A 27,170-nucleotide genomic window follows, 5' to 3' on the forward strand; every position below is an offset into this window, starting at 1 on the left:
ACATGGAAAATACGAAACTTTTTTTTTAAACCTACACCATTTTATAAACATTTTTTTTTTCAAAAACGTTTCGTAGTGCGATAGCTACACTTTTACTCTTCACGGATTTCGCATAAATTTTCATTTTAGGTCACGGAAAGCATTTATATCCTGCACACCAGGACAAGCCATTGTTTCATCAGTCTCTACTTCGCCGACCTGCAGTTTTTTTAAATTTAATTTTTTTCTTTATTATTTATATTTTGTATTCTTAGAATATTCACAAAAAAAGCATGAAAAAAAATTGATAGTCAAAATAATTTTTAATTTTTTTTATAGCGTTAAAAAAATACCTAAAATTCGGGCTTCTAACCAAAAAAAAAAAATAAACGTGTAAAAAATAAATTAAAATTAAATTTAATTTTACATGCAAATCTATCTATTCGTACCGTGAGATTTTATTTACATGGTATAATATCGTGTTGACTAAAAATGTTATGAGTTCTAACGTAATTTTTATGAACAAAAAAATAAACCCAGAAGGAATCGTCGGAGACCCTATAAAGTATATATATAAATGATCAGTGTGTCGAGCTGAGTCGATTTAGCCATGTCCGTCTGTCTGTCTGTCTGTATATATACGAACTAGTCCCTCAGTTTTTAAGATATCGTTTTGAAATTTTGTAAACGTCATTTTCTCTTCAAGAAGCTGCTCATTTGTCGGAACGGCCGATATCGGACCACTATAACATATAGCTGCCATACAAACTGAACGATCGGAATTAAATGCTTTTTACATTTGACAAGATATATTCACGAACTTTGGCAAGAATTATTTTCTAAAACAACACTGTAATCTCCGAAGAAATTGCTTAGATCGGTTAACTATAGCATATAGCTTCCATACAAACTGAACACATAGTTACTAACAGCTTCGGTGCAGCGGACGTTAACGTTTTTTCTTGTTTTAAGTATAAGGACTGTACCGAAAAGAAACTGCACACTTTCAATTCAATATTTCTCATGAAGTAGTCGTTTGATGACATTGCGGTAATTACCGTTATAAAGCGTGGTCAGCTGTGCTTCTAATGTTTTTTCTTTCTGCGTAATTTGTAATATCATTTTCGCGATGTACCTCGAATCAAAAAGCACGTGCGTAGGCAAATTGTGCACAATTACTGCACCGAAAAAAGCATTTCATACAGAAAGCTAGCAAAATGGTTTAAATTCAGTGTAAATGGTGTGGAAAATATTATAATAAAGTTGAGTGAAACCTGTTCTCTTAAAGATTTATCAAAAAATGGGCGAAGAAAAGGCCCTAATGATCCAAATCTTGAAGCAAAGGTGTTGGCCTTCATAAACCAAAACAAATCAATGTCTGTGCGCGATTTGGCGGAAAAAGCTAAAACCAGTGCTACTATGATTCAAAGAGTGAAGCAAAGAAATAATTTAAAAACTTATATTCGTAAAAAGCAAAGGATTCCCAAAAAAGTCAACGACAAATAAAAATAGGGGAAACAAGGCTACGGAAGTTGTACGAACGTTTGCTAAACGTTTCTGTTGAGTGTGCTATAATGGACGATGAAACATACGTAAAAATGGACTCAATAACATTATCAGGTCCCCAATTATTTACGAAACCAAAAGATGGACAATTGAAATAGAAAAATTTGGCGAGAACATATTCATCTGGAAGGCTATTTGCTTTTGCGGCTTTAAGACCACTTCATTTTTCACAAAGGGTACTATATCGGCCGACAATTATAAGAAGGAGTGTCTAAGAATTTCGCCCGATAGAGAAAGTATTGGGCAATTAACAAATGGAACTTGAAAAAGGATCATCGACTTGCCGAAAACGTCGACGGGGTTTAAAAAAATGGCTTAAGGCAAATCGCGCCATTACAAAAGGAGGTGTGCAGAATTTAATGCAGGGTATCAAACGAAAAATTCGGCATAAATTAAGAGAATCATTTTTTTTACCAGTTTTAATTAAAAGTGGTAAAAGTTCTTTTTAATTGTTATTAAAAAAAAGTTACAAGCAAAAATTAAAAATATTCGTTACGTTACAAATAAAACATTGTATGCAGTTTCTTTTCGGTACAATCCTTTTCTTGATCTGTATTTTCTTCCATTGTATTCAGATAATCGTAAGAAAATATTGCTGCCGTTCAGGCAAGTGCTGCTGGTGACCGAAATTTATCGATTCCAAGACGATCTCAAGGATTGCGACGGTCTCAAACCGCAACCTGGCGGATTTTGAGAAAGGATTTGGGCTTACATCCTTACCAAACTGTTCAAGATCTGAAGCGATTGGGCTACCGTAAACATCGTGAATTTGCTGATTTTGCCTTGAAACCACTTGAAAATGATAACATTTTTTTTTTTAAATGTTAAAGAAAATCTGAATGGTGCGGTAAATAAACAAAATTTTGGTGCGCAGGAAATCCACAAGTTATTAATCATCAACCATAGCATTTACTTATATTGAAAGTTTGGTGTGGGTTTGGTCTGGTGGAATCCTCGGTCCGTACTTCTTTCGAAACGAAGCTGGAGACATCGTTAATGTCAATGGAGAGTGGTATAGATCGATGATAACCAACTTTTTATGGTCGTACTTGGAAGTAGTTGAGCTTGACAACATCTGGTTCCAGCAAGACGGGGCTACGTGACATACAGCACGCGCAACAACCGAATTATTGAAAATTTTAGAGATTATATTATTATCAAGAAATTGTGACATTGAATGGTCTCCAAGAAGTTGTGAATGAACATTATTAGACAAATTTTTGTGGGGTTATTTGGAGTTATTAGTCTTTAACAATAAACCAGACTTTCTTCAAGCTTAAGAAGTCAATATTGAACGTGCTATTCATGACATACGTATATGAGGAAACACCTGATTAAATTTCCAGTAACTATTGTCTTTCTGAATTTCAATTGCTGACCGATAATTTGGAAACTGGGATGGATTTGGGCATTGACCTGATTCAACCCATTTCACGTGAAATAGGAATATGAGAAGAATGTAACTATTGTCAGGAAAGGATTTCACCAAAAAGTGGGTGGTCGCCCATGAATTTCAATGGAAAGGCTATTAAAGCCTTTTATCATCATTGTTAAATAATTCGTAATTAGTTATGGATTTATTGAGCTTAGTAATTTTGAACAGATATATTTGGTCAAATATCACTGTATGGTTTACTGGGCCCACTTCTACAAAATGTTTTGCTCAAAGCTGCCTACGTGATCTCACGCGCAATACCAAACTACTTTTATATCACATATTCGGTTATTGGCCAGGAGCTTGAATAGTTTTGGAATGGATTTGGACAGCAGACAGTTTGGTCTTAAGGTGGCATATTTTGAACTAATTATTAGTGCAAAATTGTATCATATTATATTAATTACTTCTCGATTTGTGTAGTGGAAAGTGAAAGAATCAAATGGAGTTTAAAGTTGTGCGATGTGGAAAGCAGGCGTGGTTGTAGTTCGATTTCGACGCACTGTGATATAGGAATATGAGAAGAATGCCGCATACTAAATTTAGTCGAAATCGGTCAGTCGGGTCCCGAGATATGTGATTTTATCAAAAAAAAGGGCGGTTCCACGCCCATCGTCCAATTTTCAGGCCGGCCTCCATTAAATTTAATGTAATTAGTTATTGATTTATTGCGGCTTTAGTGGTTTTGAAAAGTACCGTTATATGGGGAGTGAGCGGGGTTATCTTCCGATTTCATTCATTTTCGCACCTATAATATTCGTGCCAGGTAAATTTGGTTCTTGTAGTTTTAGTTAGTGTAGTTTGGTTTAGGAGATGTGTACATTAAACTTATTAGAGGGCAGGGCCACGACCACTTTTTCAAAATTTTTTGCTCACTGGTGCCCCTTTCTACCTTGATTCCTTGTTCCAGATTAGGGTTTCATATCTTAATTTAGTTTTTAGTTATGGTACTTTATATGTTTTCGGTTAATGGCGATTTGTGGGCGTGGCAGTGGTCCTATTACGCCCATCTACGAACTCAAATTTTTTTGTACTAAGATTTGAAGATATCTTAATTTTTACTCAAGTTACAGCTTGCACGGACGGACAGACAGACAGTCACTTGGATTTAAATTTTTCTCGTCATCCTGATCATTTATATACATACATACATATATGCATATAACCCTATATCTATCTCGCTTAGGTTTACATAGGTGATACATACAACCGTTAGGTGAACAAAACTTTAATACTCTCAACTGGTTGCAAGAGTTTAAAAATAATAAAAAAAAATAAAAAAAAATAAAAAAATAAAAAAAAATAAAAAAAAAAAATAAAAAAAAAAAAAAAAAAAAAATAATAAAAAGAAATAAAAAAATAATAATAAAAAGAAAATAAAAAATAATCATTTAAAAACAATGAAAATAAAAAGAGAAAATTTAACAAACAAATAAAATATAATAATTAAAACAACTAAATAACGAGATACAAAAAAATATATAAAACAAAAAAATTAAAAAAATAACAAAATACAGAAAATTAAAAAAAAATAACAAAATGCAAAAAAAAATATAAAACAAAATAACCAAAAAAAAAACACAAAAGCAAAAAAATATGACTGTGAAAACAGCTTCAGCGCTATTATTCGCTGTCGTAAAGAAAACATTTTTTTCATTTTGTTTTAGTTATATTTTAATTGAAGTTAAACATTGCATTTTTTATTTTATTTTTATATATTTTTTTTAAGTTTATTTTATATCTTCATACAATTATCATTTATACATCAATAATAATATATGTATAGAGAATGGTTTGAAGATCGTAAATTGTAAACACTTAAGGTTACGCATTCAAAGTCGCTTAATTAAAATATATATGTATGTATATGTATGCATTTATTTATTTATGTTTGTATGTATGTATAATATATTTGTTGGTGTTACTGTATGCATTAATACACGAGAAAAATAGACATTACTTTGTTGTTCCAACAATTGTTTGCCCGTTTTGCAGTCTACATTTGCAATAAATTTACCATTATCGGCGTGCAGTCGACGTCAGCTACTATTAGAGGCGTCACAACAACTGTTTGCATAATTGTAATTATCTACCATATACATATGTACGTATTGTACATATATACATATATACGTATGTATGTCGCAGCTTGTGTTGCGTTAAGTCCAGCTATAATAGTTATAAGTAGAATGAGTTTCAGGAGAACTCACTTGAATGTTTTCGATTTGTCTTGAATGTTGCTTTTCTTGTGACAGCATATGTATGTATATGTATCTCGTCAAATAGTGATAGTACCGGGCCGAATGAGAGTCCAGGTTTGTAAAGGAAGAAACTGATCCTGATGGTTTTTGTTATTACAGCAACAAAAAGTATTTTACTGATATTTGTGAAAGTTATTGAGCTGATGTTGAACCGAGTTCATGCCCTTAATTTGCAAAAATATTTTTTAAAAGAACCTAAGCGTCTTGGTTCTTATTAATGCTTATGTAGTGGCATATAACATTATCCAAAAATTCATTTTTATAATATTGCCAGTCTTTGACCGAACAAATATCCATTTAACCGACTGTAGAGGAAATCACAGTCGACAGTTGTGCTCGTAAAAGCTTAGATATACATACATACATATGCATGTATTCTTGAGTTCAACTTTGTGACACCTCTAATTACAGCAGCGTTCGTAGCTAATTGCATGCATTGAAAGTAACGTCCACGGTTTCTATTATTTCCAAAATCTAGAGCTTTCCAAATTTTTCCTTGCTGAGTTGTGGAAAAACCCAAAGTGGCCAATCGAAATCGATATTTGTTTTTTTTTTCATAAATTGTTCAATATTACAGCATACTTTTCATACGAAAAGTATGTACGTGAATTTCACGATACATATTAAAGATGGACGTAGGATATTGGGAACGCGGGCTTATTGCAACACAACTAAAGTTTTTTTTTTTTTAGTTTTAGGGTAGAAATGTTATTAACCGACATTGCCGCTGGTAACGCCAACTTCGAAGGTTCAGTAATTATTCGCAAAAAAAGTTTGGCTTGAGATTTGACTTTTTCGTTATTTTCGACAATTACTCAATGCTGTCACTTGATTCTCGATTTTTGTTTTTCGCCGAAACTGCTGCTTTCGAAAATTTAGAAATCATTCTCGAAAAATTGTTTCAGATTTTACAGGGTTTGTCCGAAAAGTAATAGAACTGAGTCGATTTAAAAAAATTTATTGAACCAATCGTTACAATTCTTTAAAAACTTTCGAAATAGGCTCCTTCTGCAACGATGCAGCGCGAATTCCAAGCATTGAAGGCGTCACGGAAGGCATTATCTGCAATAGCCTTGAGAGTCGAGATGCATGCTGTTTAGATCCCCTCTGTCGTCTCATAATGCTTGTCTTTCATCGGCCTTTTCAGGCAAGGAAACAAAAAAGTCCGGGGGGCCACAACTGTGCTGTAGCGCGGCTGCGGAAGCGTTCTGATGCCTTGCTTAAGCAGCTGTTCACAAGAAAGGCGGTGTGAGCCGGGGCGTTGTCGTTGAGCAACTTTCAATCGGGATGTGGGACCCGATTGATTCTTCGTTTGAGTCTCTTGAGGATTTCCACGTAAAACTTGACGTTGACGGTTTGTTCCGGAGGAACAAATTCATGGTGGACGATGCTTTTGATGTCAAAAAAGACAATGACCATCGTTTTCACTTTGGATACTTTGCTCATTCATCAGCGACCTCTTCCCGGCCCTCCAAAAAGGCCTGGTGCCACCGAAACACATCACTTCTTGCTAAAGCAACATCTGGGTAAGCCTGCTTGATCATAATCACGTCTCTGTCGCAGATTTACCGAGTTTCACACTGAATTTAATCGCGTACCTTGGCTCTAACGTACGCTGCATTTTCGGCTTCCACCACTCACAGAAACACGTCGCGCGAAAATGTGTAGTATGTCCTGACTCTCCAGGTGCTCGTAGACAACTGATCAGCCGCTCGTTCGTTAGCTAGGAATGCCCTCTATCGAATCCAGTCTTTGAGCGCACGCTCCGAAGTACAGTCGTGGGGGAAAAAAATCAGTCCTATTGCTTTCCGGACAAACCCTGTACTTTTCGGTTATTTTCGACCTTTACTATGTGCTACCACGACAATTTATAAAACAAATACAGTTGTTTTTCTTGATTTCTTCTACTTTTTTTCCACCGAAACTGCTCGTGGTAATGTCAATTTCGAAAACCAATTAAGAAAATTTAGAAATTATTTTCGAAGACAGCATTTTAAGCACCCGCGTTCATCTTTATATATGTATGTGCGCACTTGAACAAATTTGAACGCTATTTGTCGCCAGATTATTTAGAGAAACGTTACGAGTTTACTTTGCTGCTTTTGATTTCATTGCTTCGCCGTTGTAATTTCAATTCGATTTTTGTTTTTTTTTATTATTAATTATTTCTTTTGTTTTATAGTAATTCATTTTTTTCAATCGATTCCTTCATTCTATGCTCGTACTGCCGAAACGTTGCTACCTAAAGCTTACATACTAATATATGTATAATAATATGTTTGTAAATTTTTTTCTTGTTTTTTTGTTTTAACACGACGACGACTATAAGTTAAAAGTACACGAAATATGGAGTAAATGTAAGAGTGTAATAGTTTTCTTTGTTTCATAATATGTAATCATAATTGTAATAATAATAATTATAAACTTTAAGATTGGAATACGACGACACTGTGCACGCGACGTTAAGCGTATTGCTGCTGTCATTTGGCTTTGTCTTTACGCCGAACAGCAAATCGAATAGAAATACGTATAGGAGATCAAAAAATGCTCTAAACGCTTGCTGCAATGCAGTCGTTCGAATCGTTCGAATTCGTAATGCAATTGCAATTGCCACCACCGTCAACGCCAACAAACGCGCGTCTATTGGCGTTATAACGAATTGACATTGTTGTTGTTGCCGTCGTGCGCGCTGCTGCCGCCACCGTCACAATTCGTATGTGATATTGTTGAGATGATCGCGCGTTTTGCGCGCCTTAAACGGTGCCGAGAAATGCTCGAACGCCGTTTCGGCCGTGAACGAGGAGGAGCGCAAGCGCCGATGCGGCTGCGAGGAACGGGTCGTTTGTGCGCCGGAACTGCGCGAACGTTGATAGGGTGGACGCGCAAAGCTGCTGCTGTACGGCGCATTCGAACTGTGTCCGCCGCCAAAGCAGCGCATTGCCGCACAAATGAGCGTACACCAACGCCACGAGGAGAATGTGTAGAAGTGTGGCGCTGTTTTGGGCAACAAATGCTGGCGACTATGATGCAGATAGGGATTGTAGTTGGAGCGGAATGAGCTGTCGCTGCTGTTGCCACTGTCAATGCTGCTGCTATGTTGCAGCAGCGACATGCGAAAGATATTGCCATTATTGCTGTTGCTATTATTACCGTTGGCATTGCTGTTGTTGTCATTGCAATAGGCATCTTCATCGAAATCGAAATTATTGGTTAGGGCGGCGGCAGCGGAACCGCCACTGCCGAATGCTTCATCATGCTCGTAGTCACGATCAATGGAGACGGCCGGTGTGATGATCATGAATTGTCCGTATTTGGTGCGATAAGAACGATTGCTGGCGGCATGTCGATTGATGTGGCCACTACCGTTGTTGTTCGGTGGTGGTAATGGTGGCGGCGGCAGTTGCGGCAGCATATGTGATGATTTTTGGTGTTGTTGTTGTTGTTGCTGCTGCTGCTGCTGCTGGTGATATTGAAACTGCAGTTGCGTTTGATTGGCAATCGAGTTGAGTAGCGTTTGATTGGTGTCCACCGATGAAAAGGAATTCGTGGAAGAGAGTGGTGACATATCGCCGCTATGTCTTAACATATCGCCGCCATTGGCGACGGTTGTTACAAGTCCGCCTGCTTGTGTGATGAATGTGCCAGCCGGTGAAGGCTGTGTGGTGGTGACCAGCTGCTGTTGCTGGTTAAGCGCGTGATGATGATACTGCAGTTGCAGTGGCAGTGAATGCTGCTGTTGCAATTTCGGTTGTGGATGAGTGTGATGTGTTGTTGCTATTATCGTATTGTGGTGTTTTTGTTGTGGTAGTGGCTGTTGTTGCTGCTGCTGTTGCTGTTGCTGCTGAGGTTGTTGGTGCGTTAGCTGTTGCTGCAATTGTTGTTGCAACTGTGGATGCTGGTGTTGCTGTTGTGCAGGCGATGTTGTGGTGGGCGTGGAACCAACTGATGGCCATCATCTCGATTCCTCATTGCCGCTACTGTTATCATCGGGCTTGACAATCTGATACGTTATCAAATACTCGGGATAGGCCTAAGTAATTGTGTGCATATTACAGTTAACTTATTATTATTATTATTTTTTCAATAATTTAAAGTAATTTACCTGTTCGCCTCTGTAGACCACGTACTCAGCGAAATGCAGGCCACCTGCCGATGGTCGACCAATAACCGAATGATGTCCAGGCGGCGCGTGTGCCATTTTCATGGCGCTATACTGCAAGAATGATTTACCCAATGCGACGCGGCACAGGAGGAGTTGTCTATATGTAGGAGTGGACATGAGAATTATGAAATGTAAACAAATAAAATAGGGTGAGTAGGGGAACACCACAAGGTGGGGTTCTCTCTCCTCTTCTATGGGTCCTAGTCGTTGACGAATTGCTCAAAAAACAAGAGGATCGCGGCTGTCGGGTGATTGCCTACGCAGACGATGTAGCACTTATGGTCAAAGGAAAGTTCCTTAGCACCGTGTACGAGTTGACGCAGGGATATCTCAGCGTTGTAACAAAGTGGGCGGTCGGAAGTGGACTCGCCATTAATCCTAACAAAACAGAAATGGTTTTATTCAGCCGAAAATATAAAATCCCGGCGGCACCGTTGCCGCAGATGGGAGGTATTCGCCTGCAACCGGCGGATACAGTGAAATATTTAGGGCTCATCCTGGATAAGAAGCTTTCAGGGAAACCGAATATCGAAAAGAGAGCAGAAAAGGCAAGCCGAATATCGAGGAGAGAGCAAAAAAGGCATCTCTCACCGAAAGTGGTCCGAAAGTGGTCCTTTGGCTCTATGACACCATAGTAAAGCCCATCTTGTTCTGTGGTGTCTTCATGTGGTGGAGGGCTTTAGGGAAGACCACACTGGCCAAGAAACTCGAAAGCGTTCAACGGGCTGCGCTGATTAGCATATGTGGTGCATTAAGATCTACCCCAACTATGGCACTTAATGCAATTTTGAATATAACGCCGGTGGACATTGCCGGTAGGTTCATAGCCGCGAAGGTGGCTATCAGACTCAGAGAATCTGGTTTCTTAAAGGAACGTGCATCTGGTCATTCGGATATCCTTACAAACTTTGACTGCATACCGGATCATCTGTATCATGGAGTCGCCATACCGAACTCTGGCGGCTCCTTCTCTGCCCATATACCGACGAGGGAGATGTGGGTGGGAAGAAGCCGTTGGAGGAGGGGTGCAGCAATTCCCACGACAGCCGGTTCTACGCACCGGAATTGACTCGGATTTCATCCGACCAAGGGCTGTTCTTTCGGCGATCTAACCCCGTTTGGATCGGGTGCAGCAAGCTTCTTTACGGATGGGTCAAAGCTTGGGGGAAGGTTGGTGGAGGGGTCTACTGTCGGGAGCTCTCCATCAACTCCTTTTTCAGACTTCCCGACTACTGTAGTGTATTCCAGGCTGAGGTCGCAGCCATCAAGGTAGCAGCTGATTTGCTACTACGGAGTGCATCCACCTTCAGAGAAGTGACTATTCACTCAGATAGTAGAGCGGCTATATTAGCCTTGAACTCATTCGCAGTGCGTTCAGGGTTGGTCGAAGAATGTCTAACGTCGCTATCTCTAGCAGCTAGAGTTTTTGTGATTAGACTGGTGTGGGTGCCGGGCCATAGCGGAATTGCAGGCAATTGCAAAGCTGATGAGCTAGGAAGGAATGGTACCCTAGAATTATTATCGGTAGAATGGGAACGGATCGGTGCTCCTGTTTCTTCTTGTGGTCTACTACTGGATAGCTGGGCCACGAGGATGCTCGTCCAACGCTGGGCCAGCACCGGCACTTGTGCGGTTGCAAAAGCCTTCTGGCCCAGGATAGATCGCAGGAGATCTAATGATCTCTTAGCCCTCAGCAAGGCTAACCTCTCATTGTTAGTGGGTCTTTTAACAGGCCACTGTCCTATTGGCTTACATGCGGTAAGAATGGGTATCTTACCGGATGCCGACTGCAGAAGCTGTTTGGAAGAAGATGCGGTAGAAACAAGCCAGCACTTCCTGCTTGACTGTCCCGCTTTTGGGAGGTCAAGACTCAGACACTTGGGGGCGCATACCTTTGGACACCCAACCGAACTGGCGGGTGTTGAAGTTAAGCGTCTGTGTAACTATGTATTGGCTACAAAGCGCTTCGCCAATCTGTAAATCCAAACACGGGAGTTCCTTTTCAATGGCATATATTGGATGTACATGTATATTTGAAAATATTCTCCGAAAATTTGAAGTTGATCCAGTAAACAGTTTCGGAAATATGAGCGATTTGTAAGAATTTTTTAACTTAACTTTTTTAACTTTAACCCCCAAATTTTTCCGAAACGGCTGGACTGATTGACTTGAAAATGATCCGTTCCCACGACAGTCGGGTCTAAATAACCGGAACGGACGCGGATTTTTAATCGGCCAAGGACTGTCAAATCGGCACCATTCCTCGAAATTTCTTCAGGAATGTTTTCTGCCGCTACAACAACACCAACCAACCCAAATAATTTTTTTATTTAGAAAAATATATAGATAACTTCGAAAATTCGAAAAACGTAATTTTTCTTTGGAAAAACATATTTGTATTTGTATATGATAAAATGCCGGGTCCGTTCCAGTTACGTAGACCCGACTGTAGTGGGTACGGTTATTTCGGAGTTTTTATGCGGTTGCCAGAACAACAACAAAGTCTTACATAAATAAGGGTTATAAAATTGTCATTAGTTGCAACAACAGCGACTTACCTTGGACAAACATAGCAGGACTTATCTTTGTGCGAGGGACAACCAATGCCACCGCCAATACCATATACATATTGATTGCTCTTTGAGCTGTGCTCTGCAAAATAAATACCGGCTCCAAACATGCCACCAATATAGGCGTGACGCTCATCAAAGCCCTTCTGCACGATTGCATTGATGAAGGGGCTGCCATGGAAGAGCATGCGTTCATTGGCCTGTATGGAGTTCTCTTCGGCGACTTCATGGCGTCGATGTGCGTATCGCTCCCAAAGTTTGCGGTTCTGTACTTTTTGAACCTACAAAAACAACAAATTCAAATAAAATGCGATTTCAATAAAAATGTCAGCTGCTTATTACTCACGCGTATAATGTTGTAGCGCGTGAAGTAACCGCCCGCTTGACCATTGTCTCTATGTTCGCGTATAGTAGCCTGCATTTCTTCTTCAACCGCGAGAAATTCCTTATCGTCGGGCAAGAGATCCACTAAAAGAGTGCCTGGATTGACATTGCTACCAATGCCTGGCGGAGTGAGAGAATAATTGAGTTAAATATAAGTAATATGTTAGTTATGTATCTCACCTGTAGTGGCGCGCAGCTGCGCAATACCTTTCAATATTTTGTGTCTAAATCCATACGCTGACACGCCCACTTGCTTCAAATCCTCATGACTCATTTCGGCTAGTATTTCCAGCGTGATTTGCTCACGCTCAAAGAGATCTATCAGATGTTCCAGCTGTTGGCTGCATAAGAAGCTGGCCACATTGGTGATGGACTCCGGATCGGGCACCTCTTCGCAACTCGTCAAATCACCGGAGTTCGCTTCAGCACCCTGTGCGGGACTAATGCGTGTTGACAGTGGCAACGGCACTGGCACGCTAAGGGTCATCGATGCACCAGAAGGCAGTGTTACGGTCTCAGTGGTTGGTGAAAGCACATTACAGGCTGCCGCTGCGGCAGTCAAACTACCAGCGCTAGCTGCGGCTGTACCGGCTGCTGCACCAGTCGCTGTTGGCGCCGGCGATGGAGAATTGCTGAGGAGTGATTGCTGTGAGGAACTCAGTGTCGAGTCGCCCAATGACGTTGTCATCGCATCTTGTAATAAGCATTTCACGTCATCGGCAGTAGCCAATTCGATTGGTGTTTGTCCTTCTTGATTCTTCATATAGGGATCCGCGCCATGTGCCAGCAGTAGCGCACATAATTGTGTGCGTCCCTTTTGCGCGGCTTCGTGTAGCGGCGTAAAGCCCCACTTATCGGTGGCATTCACCACAGTCTTGTGTTTAATTAAGAGCGCTGCAATATCTAAATGCCCATAGGATGAGGCGTTATGCAGTGGTATTAGACCACCTTTGTCTTGTGCATTGACATCGGCGCCATTTTCAAGCAGATACTCGGCGACTTCGTAGTTATTGTAACCGGCCGCCAGGTGTAATGGTGTTGAATTGCGTCCTTGTGCGTCGCGACAATTGATCGTCTCCGGCGTGACCAAACGTTGTACACGCGCCAAATTACCCTTCTTCGCAGCGTCCAATAGAGCTGAGTTGCCGCGCAATAATTCCGCTACGTCGTGATCCGACTCCTTGACTAAATCAGCCGGCGTGGCACCATCACGATTCTTCTTCGATGGATCCGCACCATGTTTCAACAGCAATTTGACAATATCGTATTTCCCCTTGGCGGCTGCTTCATGGAGCGGTGTGAATTTCCACAAATCCGAAACATTTACATTGGCGCCATGCTTCACCAGCAGCTCCGTGACCTCATAGTGACCGTACGAACAAGCGTTGTGTAGTGGCACTAAGCCACCTTTGTCGGCGGCATGCACTTCTGCGCCGTGTTCCAATAAGAACTCAACCACTGGCACACGATTGAAGCCGGCGGCAAAGTGCAGCGGTGTGGAGTGACGTCCATCGAGGTCGCGGCAATTCACCGTGTGCGGTGTGGCGAGCACTATGCGACGTACCGTGTCCAGATCGCCTGCCTTGGCAGCTTCCAACAGATGTGTTTCCGTGTCTGGGGGATCTTTAAATATCTTCAGCACCGCATCAGAGGCTAGTTGTGCAGCTGTATAACCCTCCAGCGAAATGATAGTTGTATCAATGGAATAAGAGAGTAGTAGACGCACGGCTTGTTCATCTCGGGCGCACTTGTGTAAAGCAGTTTGGCCAAGACCATCCAAGGCATTCACTTTGGCGCCATTCTTTAACAATGTGTCCATCACATCGTAGTGTAAGTGCTCGGCTGTGAGGTGTAGTGGCGTAAGGAAGGCCTTATTCTTCTCATTCAGCAAAGCACCTTTGCGTATAAGTATTTCAACGATCTGTTTGCGTTTCGGGTCAATGGTAATGGCGGCAGCGTGCAGTGGTGTATCGCCTGTATATGGATGTACAAAGTTTACACTTTCGGAAGAGAGGAATTTCTTTAGACGTGCCAGATCACCCTTTTTACATGCATCCAACACGCAGTGACCTTTGAATTCATCTAGGGGAGAAAATCAAAAAAAAAAAAAATAATAATTTAATTAAATATACTTACATATTTAATATTAATCAAACAACTTACATGTGATGCGTTCACGCAGTTCTCGCGTCGGCGCCGAATCGATGGCCGACTTGTTATGGCAGTTGAGCAGCGTCGGATCGGCGCCTTTGCTCAGCAACAGGCTGCACACCTCGATGCGGCTCTTGGACGCCGCCTCATGCAACGGCGTAAACGCCCACAAATCGTTAGCATTCACATTAGCGCCCGCCTTGATCAACAGTTTTGTCACCTCAAAGTGTCCATACGAGCAAGCATTATGTAATGGCACCAAACCGCCCTTGTCCTTGGCATGCACATCGGCGCCGTTCGCCAGCAATATTTCCACAATACCAATGCGATTGTAACCGGCTGCCAAATGCAGTGGCGTCGAGCGTCTACCATCGCTGGCGTGACAATTTACATTTAGCGGCGTGAGTAGCGCCAATAGACGATCCTCAGCGCCGGAACGTGCCGCCTCCAACAGCTCATCCTTACGGTACTCGCCCGTTAGCACGGGGCGTGTGTTGTCATCGGCCAATTCCAGTGGCGTTTTCTGCTCCGAATTACGTATATTCGGATTGGCACCGTGCTGCAGCAACGCTATGCAAACGTCCACTTTACCTTTGCTGGCCGCCTCGTGGAGGGGTGTGTAATTCCAATTGTCTGTTGTATTGGGGCTTGCGCCGGCTTTTAAGAGTAATCGCACCACCTCAGCATGCCCGAATGAGCAGGCATTATGCAATGGATGTAGACCACCTTCGTCGCAGGCCTGTATGGAAGCGCCACTGTTAAGAAGAAATTCAACTACCTCGCGGCGACCATAACCTAAAGAGGATTATAGGAAATATTTGTGTAAATATTGTAAATAAGACATGACGAGATTGTGTAAGTGAATATTAGCTAATAATAATATGTGCTTTTGTCGTTTTAGTCTATATATCTATATAAATGTAGAAATACAGTGACTACCAAAAATATGCAGCTCTGCTTGTTTATAAATAGCGATAACTGCCAAAGAAACACAAACAAAAATCATAATCCGAAAATCATAAATTTTGCGAAAACTGCAATACTTGCTCTGGGAAAGGAGCCAAGAAAGAAACTGGAGACCTTCCCTTTTTTATTGCTTTATTCAATTCTACAACATCTCTAGAATATTGTTCTAAGTTGATCCGAGTAATAGTTTCGAAGAAACAGCCCTGCAAACTTGTGCGCTCGAGGCTTGCTAGGCTAAGTGTGTTGTCTTTAAACGCGTTTTCCTCGAAACTGTGTTTCTGAAGTCGGCTGGCAAGATTTCTCGAGAACTACTCAACCGATATTCTTAAAATTTTACACAGGCCTTTACGATACAGTTCTTAAAGACTTGGATGAAGGATTTTTTTCGATTACAACAATTTGAAAAAAAAAAAAAATTCGCGAAATTTTCACTGAAATTTTAATGTTTTGTAAAAATTTCTGCCAAAAATCCAATTTTCAGTTTTATTTTTTCCTTCGTTCGTGATTTAGGTCAAGGTTTTAACTAAAACTAAAAAAATTCTAATAAAATACTTTTTCATTTTTTACATGAGAAAAAAATTCTTGAAAAGAGGCTGTTTCTTAACCAACGAAACCCAGGTAACCCCTTAACACAATTGACATCCATGTTCATGTTAAAATAAACTCGAAACTCTCATGGTAATTTGGGCTATGAGCTCATTGGCATTAGAGTCTCTGATTGTTAGGAGCCCTCAAGGAGAGACCTGCCCACATTTCGATTCATCCATTAGACATTTGACCGCAGATAGGCAAGTTCATGGGTAAACACTCGATTTAAATGGCAATATTTTTGAAAATATTGAATTATTACTCTTAACAATGGTTCAAATTTCATCAGTTTGGTCACATTTTTGTAAACTACACTGTACACGTGTATGGTAAACAAAAATTTCTGTAGCTTGCCACACATAACCACTATTGAATAAGAGTAAACTGGACAATAGCCAGCTACAAGTTTGTAGAAGAAATAGCAAAGTGGGGTAAGCTGTGTACAGGGTCACCAAGTAAAGCTGTGTGACCAAGTTAAATGGGGTCACCGAATGCTGTACACAATGCGACAGGTAAATACGAGCACATATGCATGGCATTAGGTGAACAAGGATATTGCGTCGTTGTTTTCAACAAACATTCGTGATGATGTAATGGGTAATAAGAGGTTTGATTAAAGACAACAAAAGTAATGCATGGTTGGTAGCCATTGAATAATGGAAATTAATTCCAAAATCATATTTACTGCTGCAATCTTACAGAGAATTTTGCACTACTAGTAATACAACAACAATAACTCACATAATTAAAGTGGTTCCCGCCGTAAATAATAATCATACATATGTATGGATATGTACTTTATACATAGTTCCAGCAAGGCGATACATCTTTATAAAACGTCTGACAATTTATCATCTAGGTTATGTGACTTGATTTCGTTAAACTATTTTTTGTGGGATACGTCAGGTGCTACGAGGGTTGCACTAGTGTTGCAATCTGGAAACTCATCGTAAACATTGACATTTTTTATGGTATGTTATGCATACTTAGAGCGTTTTGACATTCGAGCGATATTTTTGGTGTTTTCAGTAACTTGAAATATTCTTCTCGACAAAAAAAATAGAATCATGTCGCTAAAATTTTCGTGCGATTATTTTTTAAATTTTCGACGTGGATTAGCTCATCAAGAGTGCCTAGATGAACTTGATTAAATTTTTGACGATGAAGCTCCATCAAGAAGTGTTTATCGATGGTATGGTCGTCCAAAACTAGTTGTTGGCCCGGAAACTATTAATTGTTATGCCCAAACTGATATTGCAAGATCGTCATGCGATCTACCGTGAGAATGAGACAACTGTTGTCATTAATGGGACTAGCATACATTTGATGTTAGAATAATTTTTCTCACGTGGGATCCCACACAATTTAACAATCGCTCAAAAAAAGGCTCGTGTCTATTGGTCGAGAGAAATGTTAACAAAAACGATATTTCGAAACACGTCGACTGTATGGGTGTTTCAAGATGAGTCGCTGAAGATGGATCATTCTTCACCACGATAATGCTGGCTCTCTCACATCGACTATATGGCTGTTTCAATATGGGCCGAATCCAACCAGAGTTGTTCGCGCACGAAGCACTTTCAAGCAAATGATCAGTCTTCACCACGATAATACCAGCTCTCATACATTTGCTGAAAAAACTAGCAGGGGTGTTGTGGAATCCAAGACAGAATTGCAAACCAATTCTGATTTTCAATGGTGTCACGGAATCTGTTTGGATTTTCGTCTTTTCGAACATACGCAAAACCAATATTCGAATCAGCTGTTTTTAATGTGACAAAACTTGCAAATGAATACATTCGGAAGCAATCCTATTAAAGTTTTTAATGAGTTCCGAATTAAAGAAAGATTTTAAGAGATAACATTTATCGAATGAATAAATACGCATTTGGGTGTTATATTACGTTTATTACGTTTTGTAAATCTAATATTTTTAAATATCCGGATTCTTTTTTTCAAAAACTCAATAAGACATTTCGTGTTTTATACTTATGTTTTCCCCTATAGTAATAAAGATAAATTAATTCGAAATAATACAATAACTTGATTTCTTAACTTACATTTCATATCTGTGAGCGACTATCTTTTTGCTTTGTTTCTGAAAGCAAAACCCATAAAATTGTTTCCCGAGGCACTCAAAGCCGGTACAAATTATGTTTCGAATATCAAACCAATAATATCTGAATTCATGGCACCTACTGCTTTTTTTGATCGGTTTCAATTCTGATTCCGACAACTATCACATTCCGCAACATCGCTGTACATCTTTGAGCACTCAAAACATCGATTTGATGAGTCTGACTTGACACCGAATGACTTCTTTTTATTTCCGCGGTTGATGCGTTCAAAAGGCGTGTTTTGGAGATACCTCAAACAGAGTGGCAATACTGCTTCGACAATTGGTTCAAACGCATTGGAAAAATCTTAATGGAGAATATTTTGAAAATCAATAAAGCGATTTTCGATGATTAAAATTTGTTTTTATTCTCGATCGGCAATACAAAAGGCAACCTACGTTGCTATAAAGGTCCGATCTGAACAATCGTTTCGGAAACAGTAACGGTCGTGAAAATATCTTGGTCAAATAAATAACTTTTCCATACAAAAACTTGATTTTGAAGAGCAGCTGCTTGCGGAGAAAAGGACATATGCAAAAATTTCAGATCGATATCTAAAAAGCTTTAGGAACTAGTTCGCTAATAGCTGAATCGACTCAGCTCGTCACGCTGATCATTTACTATATTGTATATACTTTATAGGGTCTCAGACGTTTCCTTCTGACTCTTACCCCTTGTTAGGTATAATTAAAATATAGATTTGTGTAAGTCTTTGAGGTGACCACTTTTCCATAGACATACATATGAGTTCGAGTTATACCGAAATTATGTAATCTAAATATTTATGCAGAAAAATCGATGTTATAATTATTTTAATTAAAGCATTTTATCGCAGTAGCAAACATTAGCTCAAATTATATCATAACTGGCTTAAAATTATGGTATGCTCAACAATGGAGTAAACGAATTAAAGTAGTTAATGAAAGTCTTGGACAGGCAATCATTTGAAGAAACCATTTATCAATTATTAAGTTGAAAAATGATTTTGACCGAGGGCGTTATGAGCAAAATGAGTTTAACGGCCATAAATACATCGAAATAAGCAACAAATTGTTTGTTTTGTTTTCAAGCTTAATGCATAACAAGTTCAGACAATCATTGCCAAATCAAAATAAACCACTGCTAAATTGAAAAATATTCGCATACGATGTTTCAAGAAGTGGAATTACCATAAAAATATGCAACTCAAGCAAATTTTATTCTAAAAGTTATAGAAATGCTACAGTGAGTTAAAAACTTTAACGCACGAGTTCGAAAACTTTTGCGAAATGTGTGGGGGTGGTGATAGATAGGGTCTTAAGGTTCTTAATATCTCTCCACTTGGTAGTAAGCTTGTTGTAAAATGTATTTAATATTATTGGCTATAATTTGTGAATAGAAAAATTGCTCATTTCAAAAGAGAGGTGCTGTATTCGGTCATCGAAATCTCGCTAATTGCGAGTCCTCCATCCACCTCAGTTTATGACGATGACACTGAGAAAGTTAAAGAAACAGTCCTTGAAGATCATCGTGTTGGCATTAGAGAGCTGGCAGAGGATATCAGCATCTCTCATGGACCAGTCAACACATTTGGGTTACTGTTTTGCTTATGAAGCGTTTTAATGCTAAACTCGTACCAAAAGACCTGAATCTGCTGCAAAAGAGGTATTTGACAAAGTAGCTGAGGACCCTACAGACATTAAACGCATCATTAACCACAACGAGATATGGGTTTATGAATATGACGTCGAAACAATACAACAATCTAGCAAATGAGACCGAACGGAAAGTACCAAAATTAGCATTCTTATTAGGAGCCTATGGTATTTTGCAGGCGATAATAAATATTTTGCTGAAATGCGAAATGTGTTATTTTTGTAAGTCTGGGTCAAATTTGATCAGATGATATATAGGATGAAGTGCGTAAAATCCAACATTAAACAAGCTAGAAGATAAAAGAAAAAGACATTTTAGGAAAAAAAAAACGAATATCATTGAGTCTGCTTAACGAATCTTTTGTCACTCTCTTGCAATTTTTATTACGGTATTGTGTTTTAAGAATATCCATATTAACAGATTTTTAGTTCTTTATTCTTATTGAAAACAATACGAATAAAATTCTTAAGAGCTTAACATCTGCTTTAGATTGTCTTAATAATTCATGAACAGTTATACATACATACGTACCAATGCTCATATACAAGTAGTATATGTACATATATATAATAGAATATTTTTATTTTTAATAAGCGACAAGACAAGAATGCTATAATATACATATGTACATACATATAAATACTTATAAAAAAGAAAGAAAAAAATGGAAAACCGTTAACTTTAACCGAACCTTTAATAACCTCACAGAGGCATTTCTTACAGCAACTAGTAAGGGATTTTTTAATAGGGACCCTACAAAAGTAGACCGATAGAGACATAAAACGACGCCATTTTTTCCGCCGTTTTTTGACATTTCTCTTCAGTAAAATTTACCATTTCATTATGGAATCATATACGATCCAAAAACGAGTCGAAATTATTAAAATTTACTACCGAAATTCGGAGTCAGCGGCCTCAACTTTAAGCGCGCTACGTCCAATTTATGATCGTCATAATCGGCCTGTCAGATCAACAATTGCGCGTCGAGTGGAAAAATTTGACTTCACAGGCACAGTACAAAATGGTTCCGTACCAGTGAGACAAAAAATTGCCCGTTGTGTCGAGAATATTACTGAGTTGTGCTGAGCAACAACTTGAAAATTATCCAGATTGAGCCAGGCCCATTTCTGGCCGAATGGCTTCGCCAATAAGCAAAATATACGTTAGTGGTCAGGCAGCAATCCACACGTAATCCATGAGTCACCATTAGATCAAGATCGGCACGTTACTGTGAATGGGAATCGTTACCGCTCAATGATAATTGAATATTTTTGGCCGGAATTGGATGACATGGGCTTGGACAATGTGTGGTACCAACAGGACGGCGCCACAAGCCACACAGCGAATATCACAATCGATTTATTGAAAACCAAGTTTGGTGAACGTGTTATCTCACAAAATAGCACAGTCAATTGGCCGCCACGTCAAGTCTATGGTCTATGCTAACAAGCCAGCGACGATTGATAAACTTCGTATGAATGTCGAACGTGAAATTGCAGCAGTATCGGCCGATTTATGCTTGAAAACCGTCGAAAATCGGGTTCAGCGTCTGGACTTCTGCAAGCGTACCTATGGTGGCCATACAAAAGAAATCGAGTTCCATACATAATGACATCGAATTCACTTTCACACGAATAAAGAATATATATTCAGGGAATAATTATATGTATATGTTTATATATTAACATACGTATATTCTGTCTCAATACCTTTTTGGTCTTAAGTATTCATAAAACAGTTATTTTTTTAGTGGAGAGACAATTATTACTAAATATAGCTACACCGTTATAAATTTTGCGTTATCATATAAGAATATGAATTGAGCTTTTAAGATGCGTTACCACAAATTAGTCATCGCCAACCAGCCAACATGACAATGGTGTGCTGCAGTTGTTTAGCTTAATGCCATGACTTAAACGTGATATATGTATTTGTGAATGTTGAATGAAAAAAGAAGCAAAACAAAACGAAATAAAAAATTCAAACGAAAAAATAAACAATTTAATCGTAACCATTTTTGGCACTAACTTACTAGGGCAGTTTGATAACTCAGTGGATAGAGAATTTAAATAAAAATGCATTTTCGACCGACAAAGAATGTGTATGTGTTACTTAGAATTACATTTTAATTGTTATTATTGATGAAACGAGTTATTTTGAAGTGATTGGATCAAAAAGAATCGGATTTTTGATTAGAAGTTTTGAAAATTCTATGTATTTCAGGTCAATGAATCAGAATAAGATAATTAGTCAGTATAATATCTAGTTGTGGTCGTAGAGGCAGAATACTGCCGAGTTGACAGTCCTTGGCCGGATCAAAACCGGGTCCGTTCCGGTACACGATGCAATATCTAGTAGGGTAAGCTGCTTTTGTAATCAAGTCCCCTGAAATTTTTTCTCTAAGAAGTAACAAAAAAGTTCCGCTATAAACTTTAAATCGTTCGCGAAAACTCTTTAAAGGGAAACACAAAGAGTGACTGACTAAACAACCGGCCCTCGTATGGCGACAATAAGTTATCTGGTCATTCTGTTAAGCCATTTTTGTTATTTGTTATAATTTTTCTTCTAGTTACTTGCTAACAATGGTTTATAATTTTTTTCTTTTGTTTATTTATTTTGAATTGAAACTCATTCGTCGTTTGGCTGGCGTTTCGAATTGGTTTCGCTATTAGCCATTAAACCTAACAATGCTTATATCAGTCATAATACAACAACAACTGCATGCAGGCAAGGTCGGTCGGTGGTTGTGCGATACTGTCCATGAATTGCCTGTCTATCGCTAAGTTTTCTATCGATAGTTCGCAAAAAAAAAACATGCAAACATTACAGTGATTTCACTGTCTTGAGTCATTCTGAAAGAAATTAATTGTTAACTGATAACTGTATTTATGACTTTGTGCATATTTATGTATGTGCATGTGCGCAATTTAAATTTTAAGTATATAGTTAAAAAGATAATAAAAATAGCATCACGCCATATAAAGAAAACTTTAGCATTGGCCAATTCTATGGAAATTCTAAGAACATGTTTTTAGACGAATATGAAACAAATCCCACACGATCTTATTACGATTGAGAGAAAGCAAATATACTGTCATTGGTAAGGTTGTAGCTAAGCGAGACTTATTTAAGTCACCTTTCAAAATAACACTACTAATGTAGAACCAATAACTCAAACCAAAAACAAAACAAGATAATAGTTTTAAACTGAGCTAGGGGCGGCCAATCTGTCTATTTGATCGTTCAGATAGGTACTTCGTTAAAGATACTAAAAAATTAGAAAGGAAAATTCTTGTCGATCATTTTGAAGTCCCTTCCCTTCACAACCTTGACAATCAAATCTCGGTTACTTGAAAGAACCCGGATCTATGTTCGGCCAAGCATATCACCTTAGCCGTATTTCCAGAAACGGCATGCTGCTATACATCAACTAACATTTTGGCATTACCAAGCTTGATGCCGATCCTTCTTTTTGTTTCCGCTTGGCTTTCATGGACAAACATTTCATAAGTGAATGTAATTTTGTGTTTGCAAAAAATAATGTTAACTTCGGTTGCACCGAAGCTACAAAGTGAAATATCTTGTCAAATAAAAAAGTGACCCATATAAAGACTTGATTTGGATCGTTTGGTTTATATGGCAGCTATATACTATAGTGGTCTCATGTCGGAAGGTACTTTCTTTTGTAAAAAATAGTGTGGGCGAAATTTCAAATCGATATCTCAAAAGTAAGGGACTAGCTCGCGTATAACAAACAGACAGACGGACTTGGCTAAATCGGCTGAGCTCGTCATGCTGATCATTTGTATACATTTTTTTCGGCTCCCAACGTTTCCTTTGGAATGTTATAACTTTCATGACTATACTAAGTATACCCTGATTAGGGTATAAAATCGTCTTTCTAAAGGCTAAATTAAACCGTTTACATTGCTTTGATCCCTTCGGAAGATTTCTGATTTCAACAAGACGGGGCTACGTGATGCACAGCACGCGAAACAACCGAATTTTGTGGGAAAAATTTAGAGATTATTTTATTTCAAGAAATTATGACATTGAATGGCCTCCAAGAAGTTGTGATTTAACACCATTAGACCACTCCTTTCTGGGTATTTTGAAGTCATTGGTCTTTTAGCTTTAGAAGTCAATATTGAACGGACTGTGCACGACATACGACTTCATTTAGTGGAAAAAGTACTCGAAAATTGGATTAATCGAATTCGTTTTTGCAAAAGATGTTATATTCCGAACTTATTGTACTTCACATTAAATAAAAATAATTTGAATTTTCTTAACAATTAATGTGTTTTTTTTTTAAGAAATCATATTACTCTTATTGGAAACCCCCTATATACATATGTATGTATACAATGTTTATCCAAGTGTTAAGTGGAATGAAGAAGCAATCAAAGTTTCGGAAATTCACAAACTCTGAGAGAAACTAAGTTAGTAGTTAAAAAGTTTTAAATGACAGTCGAACATATGGCCACATAAATTGTGTAAAACGAAAATAAATGTAAACAAAGGAAAGGAAATAATTAAATACATACATGCATACAAATAAACTATATGTATGTATATAATTTTTTTGTATTAAAAATGTGGTTAAGCACCATACACTTCACTTTCAGGTAATTTACATTTTTATATATTAGTTGGGGGCCAAAAGCAGTGAACATGAGCAGCAAAGAGTGAAACTTCAAATTGACATGAGCTCTGCAAATTGTAGTTTAGTATGTTGCAAGCGCACCAGGTTTTTGTTATTGTTGCAACGACACAATTGGAATATTAAATAATAACGAAAGCAAATTTGTGGGTTAAAAAGAGAACAACAACAAAGTTGTAGGAGAAGACTTTTAATAACGAGAAAGTATGTATATATATATATTTTTGAATTCTAAACTAATCTATTGACCGCGTAAACCTCTCCACTTTAGTTGCCTATCACAACAATCATTTTAATCTTAATTGCACAAACCGCGTGGTTTCCATTTTGTGGTCCAAAGGGTTGGTCTGGCGAAGTCGGTTGGATAAATTTGATAGCTGAATTAATGAAGCATACCGTTTACAGACCACCAGTACACGCAAATTCTTTAATTTTTTTAAATTCGCAGCATTGTAGAATATTTGATGATTGTTTTGCGTCGATACAACAACAAAACACTAGGACCAACCAACACATTATTGTGTCTGGCGTCAAATTTATGTACATATGTATATATTTCTGATTTTTTGACAAGCTGCTGTACTATGTATGTACATATGTATATGTCTCTTTTGAGTTATCGCATATATGATTGGACGCTTTACTTTACACGATTGCACTGATATGCAGCAGTATAAAAATAAACCTGTTAATTTATTTTCAGCATCTAATTAAGCGCTGAGATTAAAAACACAAAGCGCTTGAACGTGCTCAAACCCATATCGCTGTGACGAATCAACGAAGAAGGACACTATGTGTGTTAGCAGAAAAAATGAGCACAACGTTAACACAACATCAACAAATAAAAAAATGCACTTACATATGTTAGTTTTGTAAAAATTATGAATATTTACCCTTGTAAAAAATAAATTAATTACGGTGTGTATGATATTAAAAACATATTTAATTAAGTTTCATACTTTTGGGATATTCATAAATAAAAAAAACCAAGCTACACTCTTAATATAACAAGTCTAATATAAATATAAGGTTGGAAAGAATATTATTTCAATGACTGATATACTGCTATCTGGCTACCCAGGTCAAGCAAATACGTCACGACCATCGACGCACAACACTTTACTAGTAACAACAAATTGTTGCACAAATTAAAGCTTGGAATATGAAAAATGGAGCAACAGCATCAACTACAAGGACCAATATACCAAGCTGTATTCAGCTCAGTCGTCACAAAATACAAAACAGCACCACATACACGTCCTAACTGTTACACTATACATACATACATATATAGTATATAATGTTCAGTCACTCCCTTGCCCTTGTTTCAACAATCCCACCCTTCATACCGCTTTTAACCCGCACCATGGAATATAGTAGAAATTTTGCAAGCAAACTGGGTCAAAGCAACGTGTGCATGGTAGACGCAATTGCAGCCGCAGCGCGTCAGTCGGTTGCCCCAGTGATTCAAGGACGAATTAAGTTAAGGACGTTCATACCTAACTATTGTGTTTACTTGAATGAACTCACGCCAATGCTTACTTGCGTGAATGTGTATTTATGTTTGCACTTGTACGCTGTTTCAGCAGCACCGTTAAAGATCCAACATATGTATTATATAAATGCATATATTAACAACTTAACAACTGCCACATACATTGTTAAACCCACTCTGCTTTTAGATTAATTCTTTTAATTTAAGGGGGAAAAAACTCACCTGCTGCAAAGTGCAAAGGAGTCGATTTGCGTCCAGCAGTGTCCCGCGCGTTCACAGTTTGTGTGGTAATTAGTTTCTTTACCTTTGCGATATCTCCAGTTTTACATGCTTCGAAGAGCTCTCTTAACGGATCGTTGGCCATAGCCGCATCGAGGTTTACATTAAGTATTGCGCGACTGCGACTCGACATTTCGGAACGTCAACAGCTTAGAGGTGCTTCTGAATTGTTATAATTAAAGCTGCTTAGCTATATTTTGGTTGTGCTGGTCGCTGCAATCACAAGATAAGCAGCGACAGCCACTATGCTGAACTACTTCCTGTTTTTATCTAATTCTTTTTCGTTAATTGTTTCCGACTTTATATTTTCACCATAGAAGTTAAGACTTCAGTTTTCTGTCCTTGCACCAACAAAAACTTTCAACCACTATGTTTACGAATCCAAACCTTTCCTATTAGCTTAAAAATCCAGACAAACACAATCCGCCACTGAACTCTTTGATTTTCTTTCGTCGATCAAATCTTTTTATGCATACTTTCCCCAAACCACTCTGCAAAAACACTTTTCCTTTGCACTTTCGATGTTATTTTCACACTTGCTCGTTTCTCAAGTAAAATCAAACATTTTATAAGTGGTTCACAATAAAATCAATAAATTTTTCATTTTTCCAAATTTAAGGAAATATAGTAAAAATAAATTAACAGCACAGCAATTTGTCAATCGTACATTGCTGACTTGAAAAAACCACTGCAGAAATATGAAATGGTGCACACAAGAAAATGAAAATTGGGAAATTTAATGAGTTACCAGCTGTTGTATAATTTGAATACTGAATTGAGAAATATTAACATGGATGAAGTTATAATGAAATAATTTTCTAACATTTGTGAATATTATTTTAAAAATAAATTGAGGTATTTTATTTATTTGTAGGAGAATATTAATCTGAAAAATTAAAATAAAGTGCGGCAACAATTT

The 27,170-nt window shown here is 38.3% G+C and overlaps 1 protein-coding gene across 1 annotated transcript; it reads right to left on the bottom strand.

Moving 5' to 3' along the window:
* Positions 1-5,361: 5,361 nt before the first annotated feature.
* LOC126751814 (poly [ADP-ribose] polymerase tankyrase) lies at positions 5,362-26,919 on the bottom strand. The gene is given in 7 exon segments (XM_050462369.1): positions 5,362-9,271; positions 9,344-9,500; positions 11,962-12,254; positions 12,320-12,477; positions 12,538-14,439; positions 14,521-15,303; positions 26,195-26,919. Coding segments are annotated over 7 exon segments (4,809 nt in total). The 5' UTR covers positions 26,385-26,919; the 3' UTR covers positions 5,362-7,945.
* Positions 26,920-27,170: the final 251 nt, after the last annotated feature.

The sequence above is a fragment of the Bactrocera neohumeralis genome, chromosome 2 (assembly GCF_024586455.1).
Source record: "Bactrocera neohumeralis isolate Rockhampton chromosome 2, APGP_CSIRO_Bneo_wtdbg2-racon-allhic-juicebox.fasta_v2, whole genome shotgun sequence".
Lineage (NCBI taxonomy): Eukaryota > Metazoa > Arthropoda > Insecta > Diptera > Tephritidae > Bactrocera > Bactrocera neohumeralis.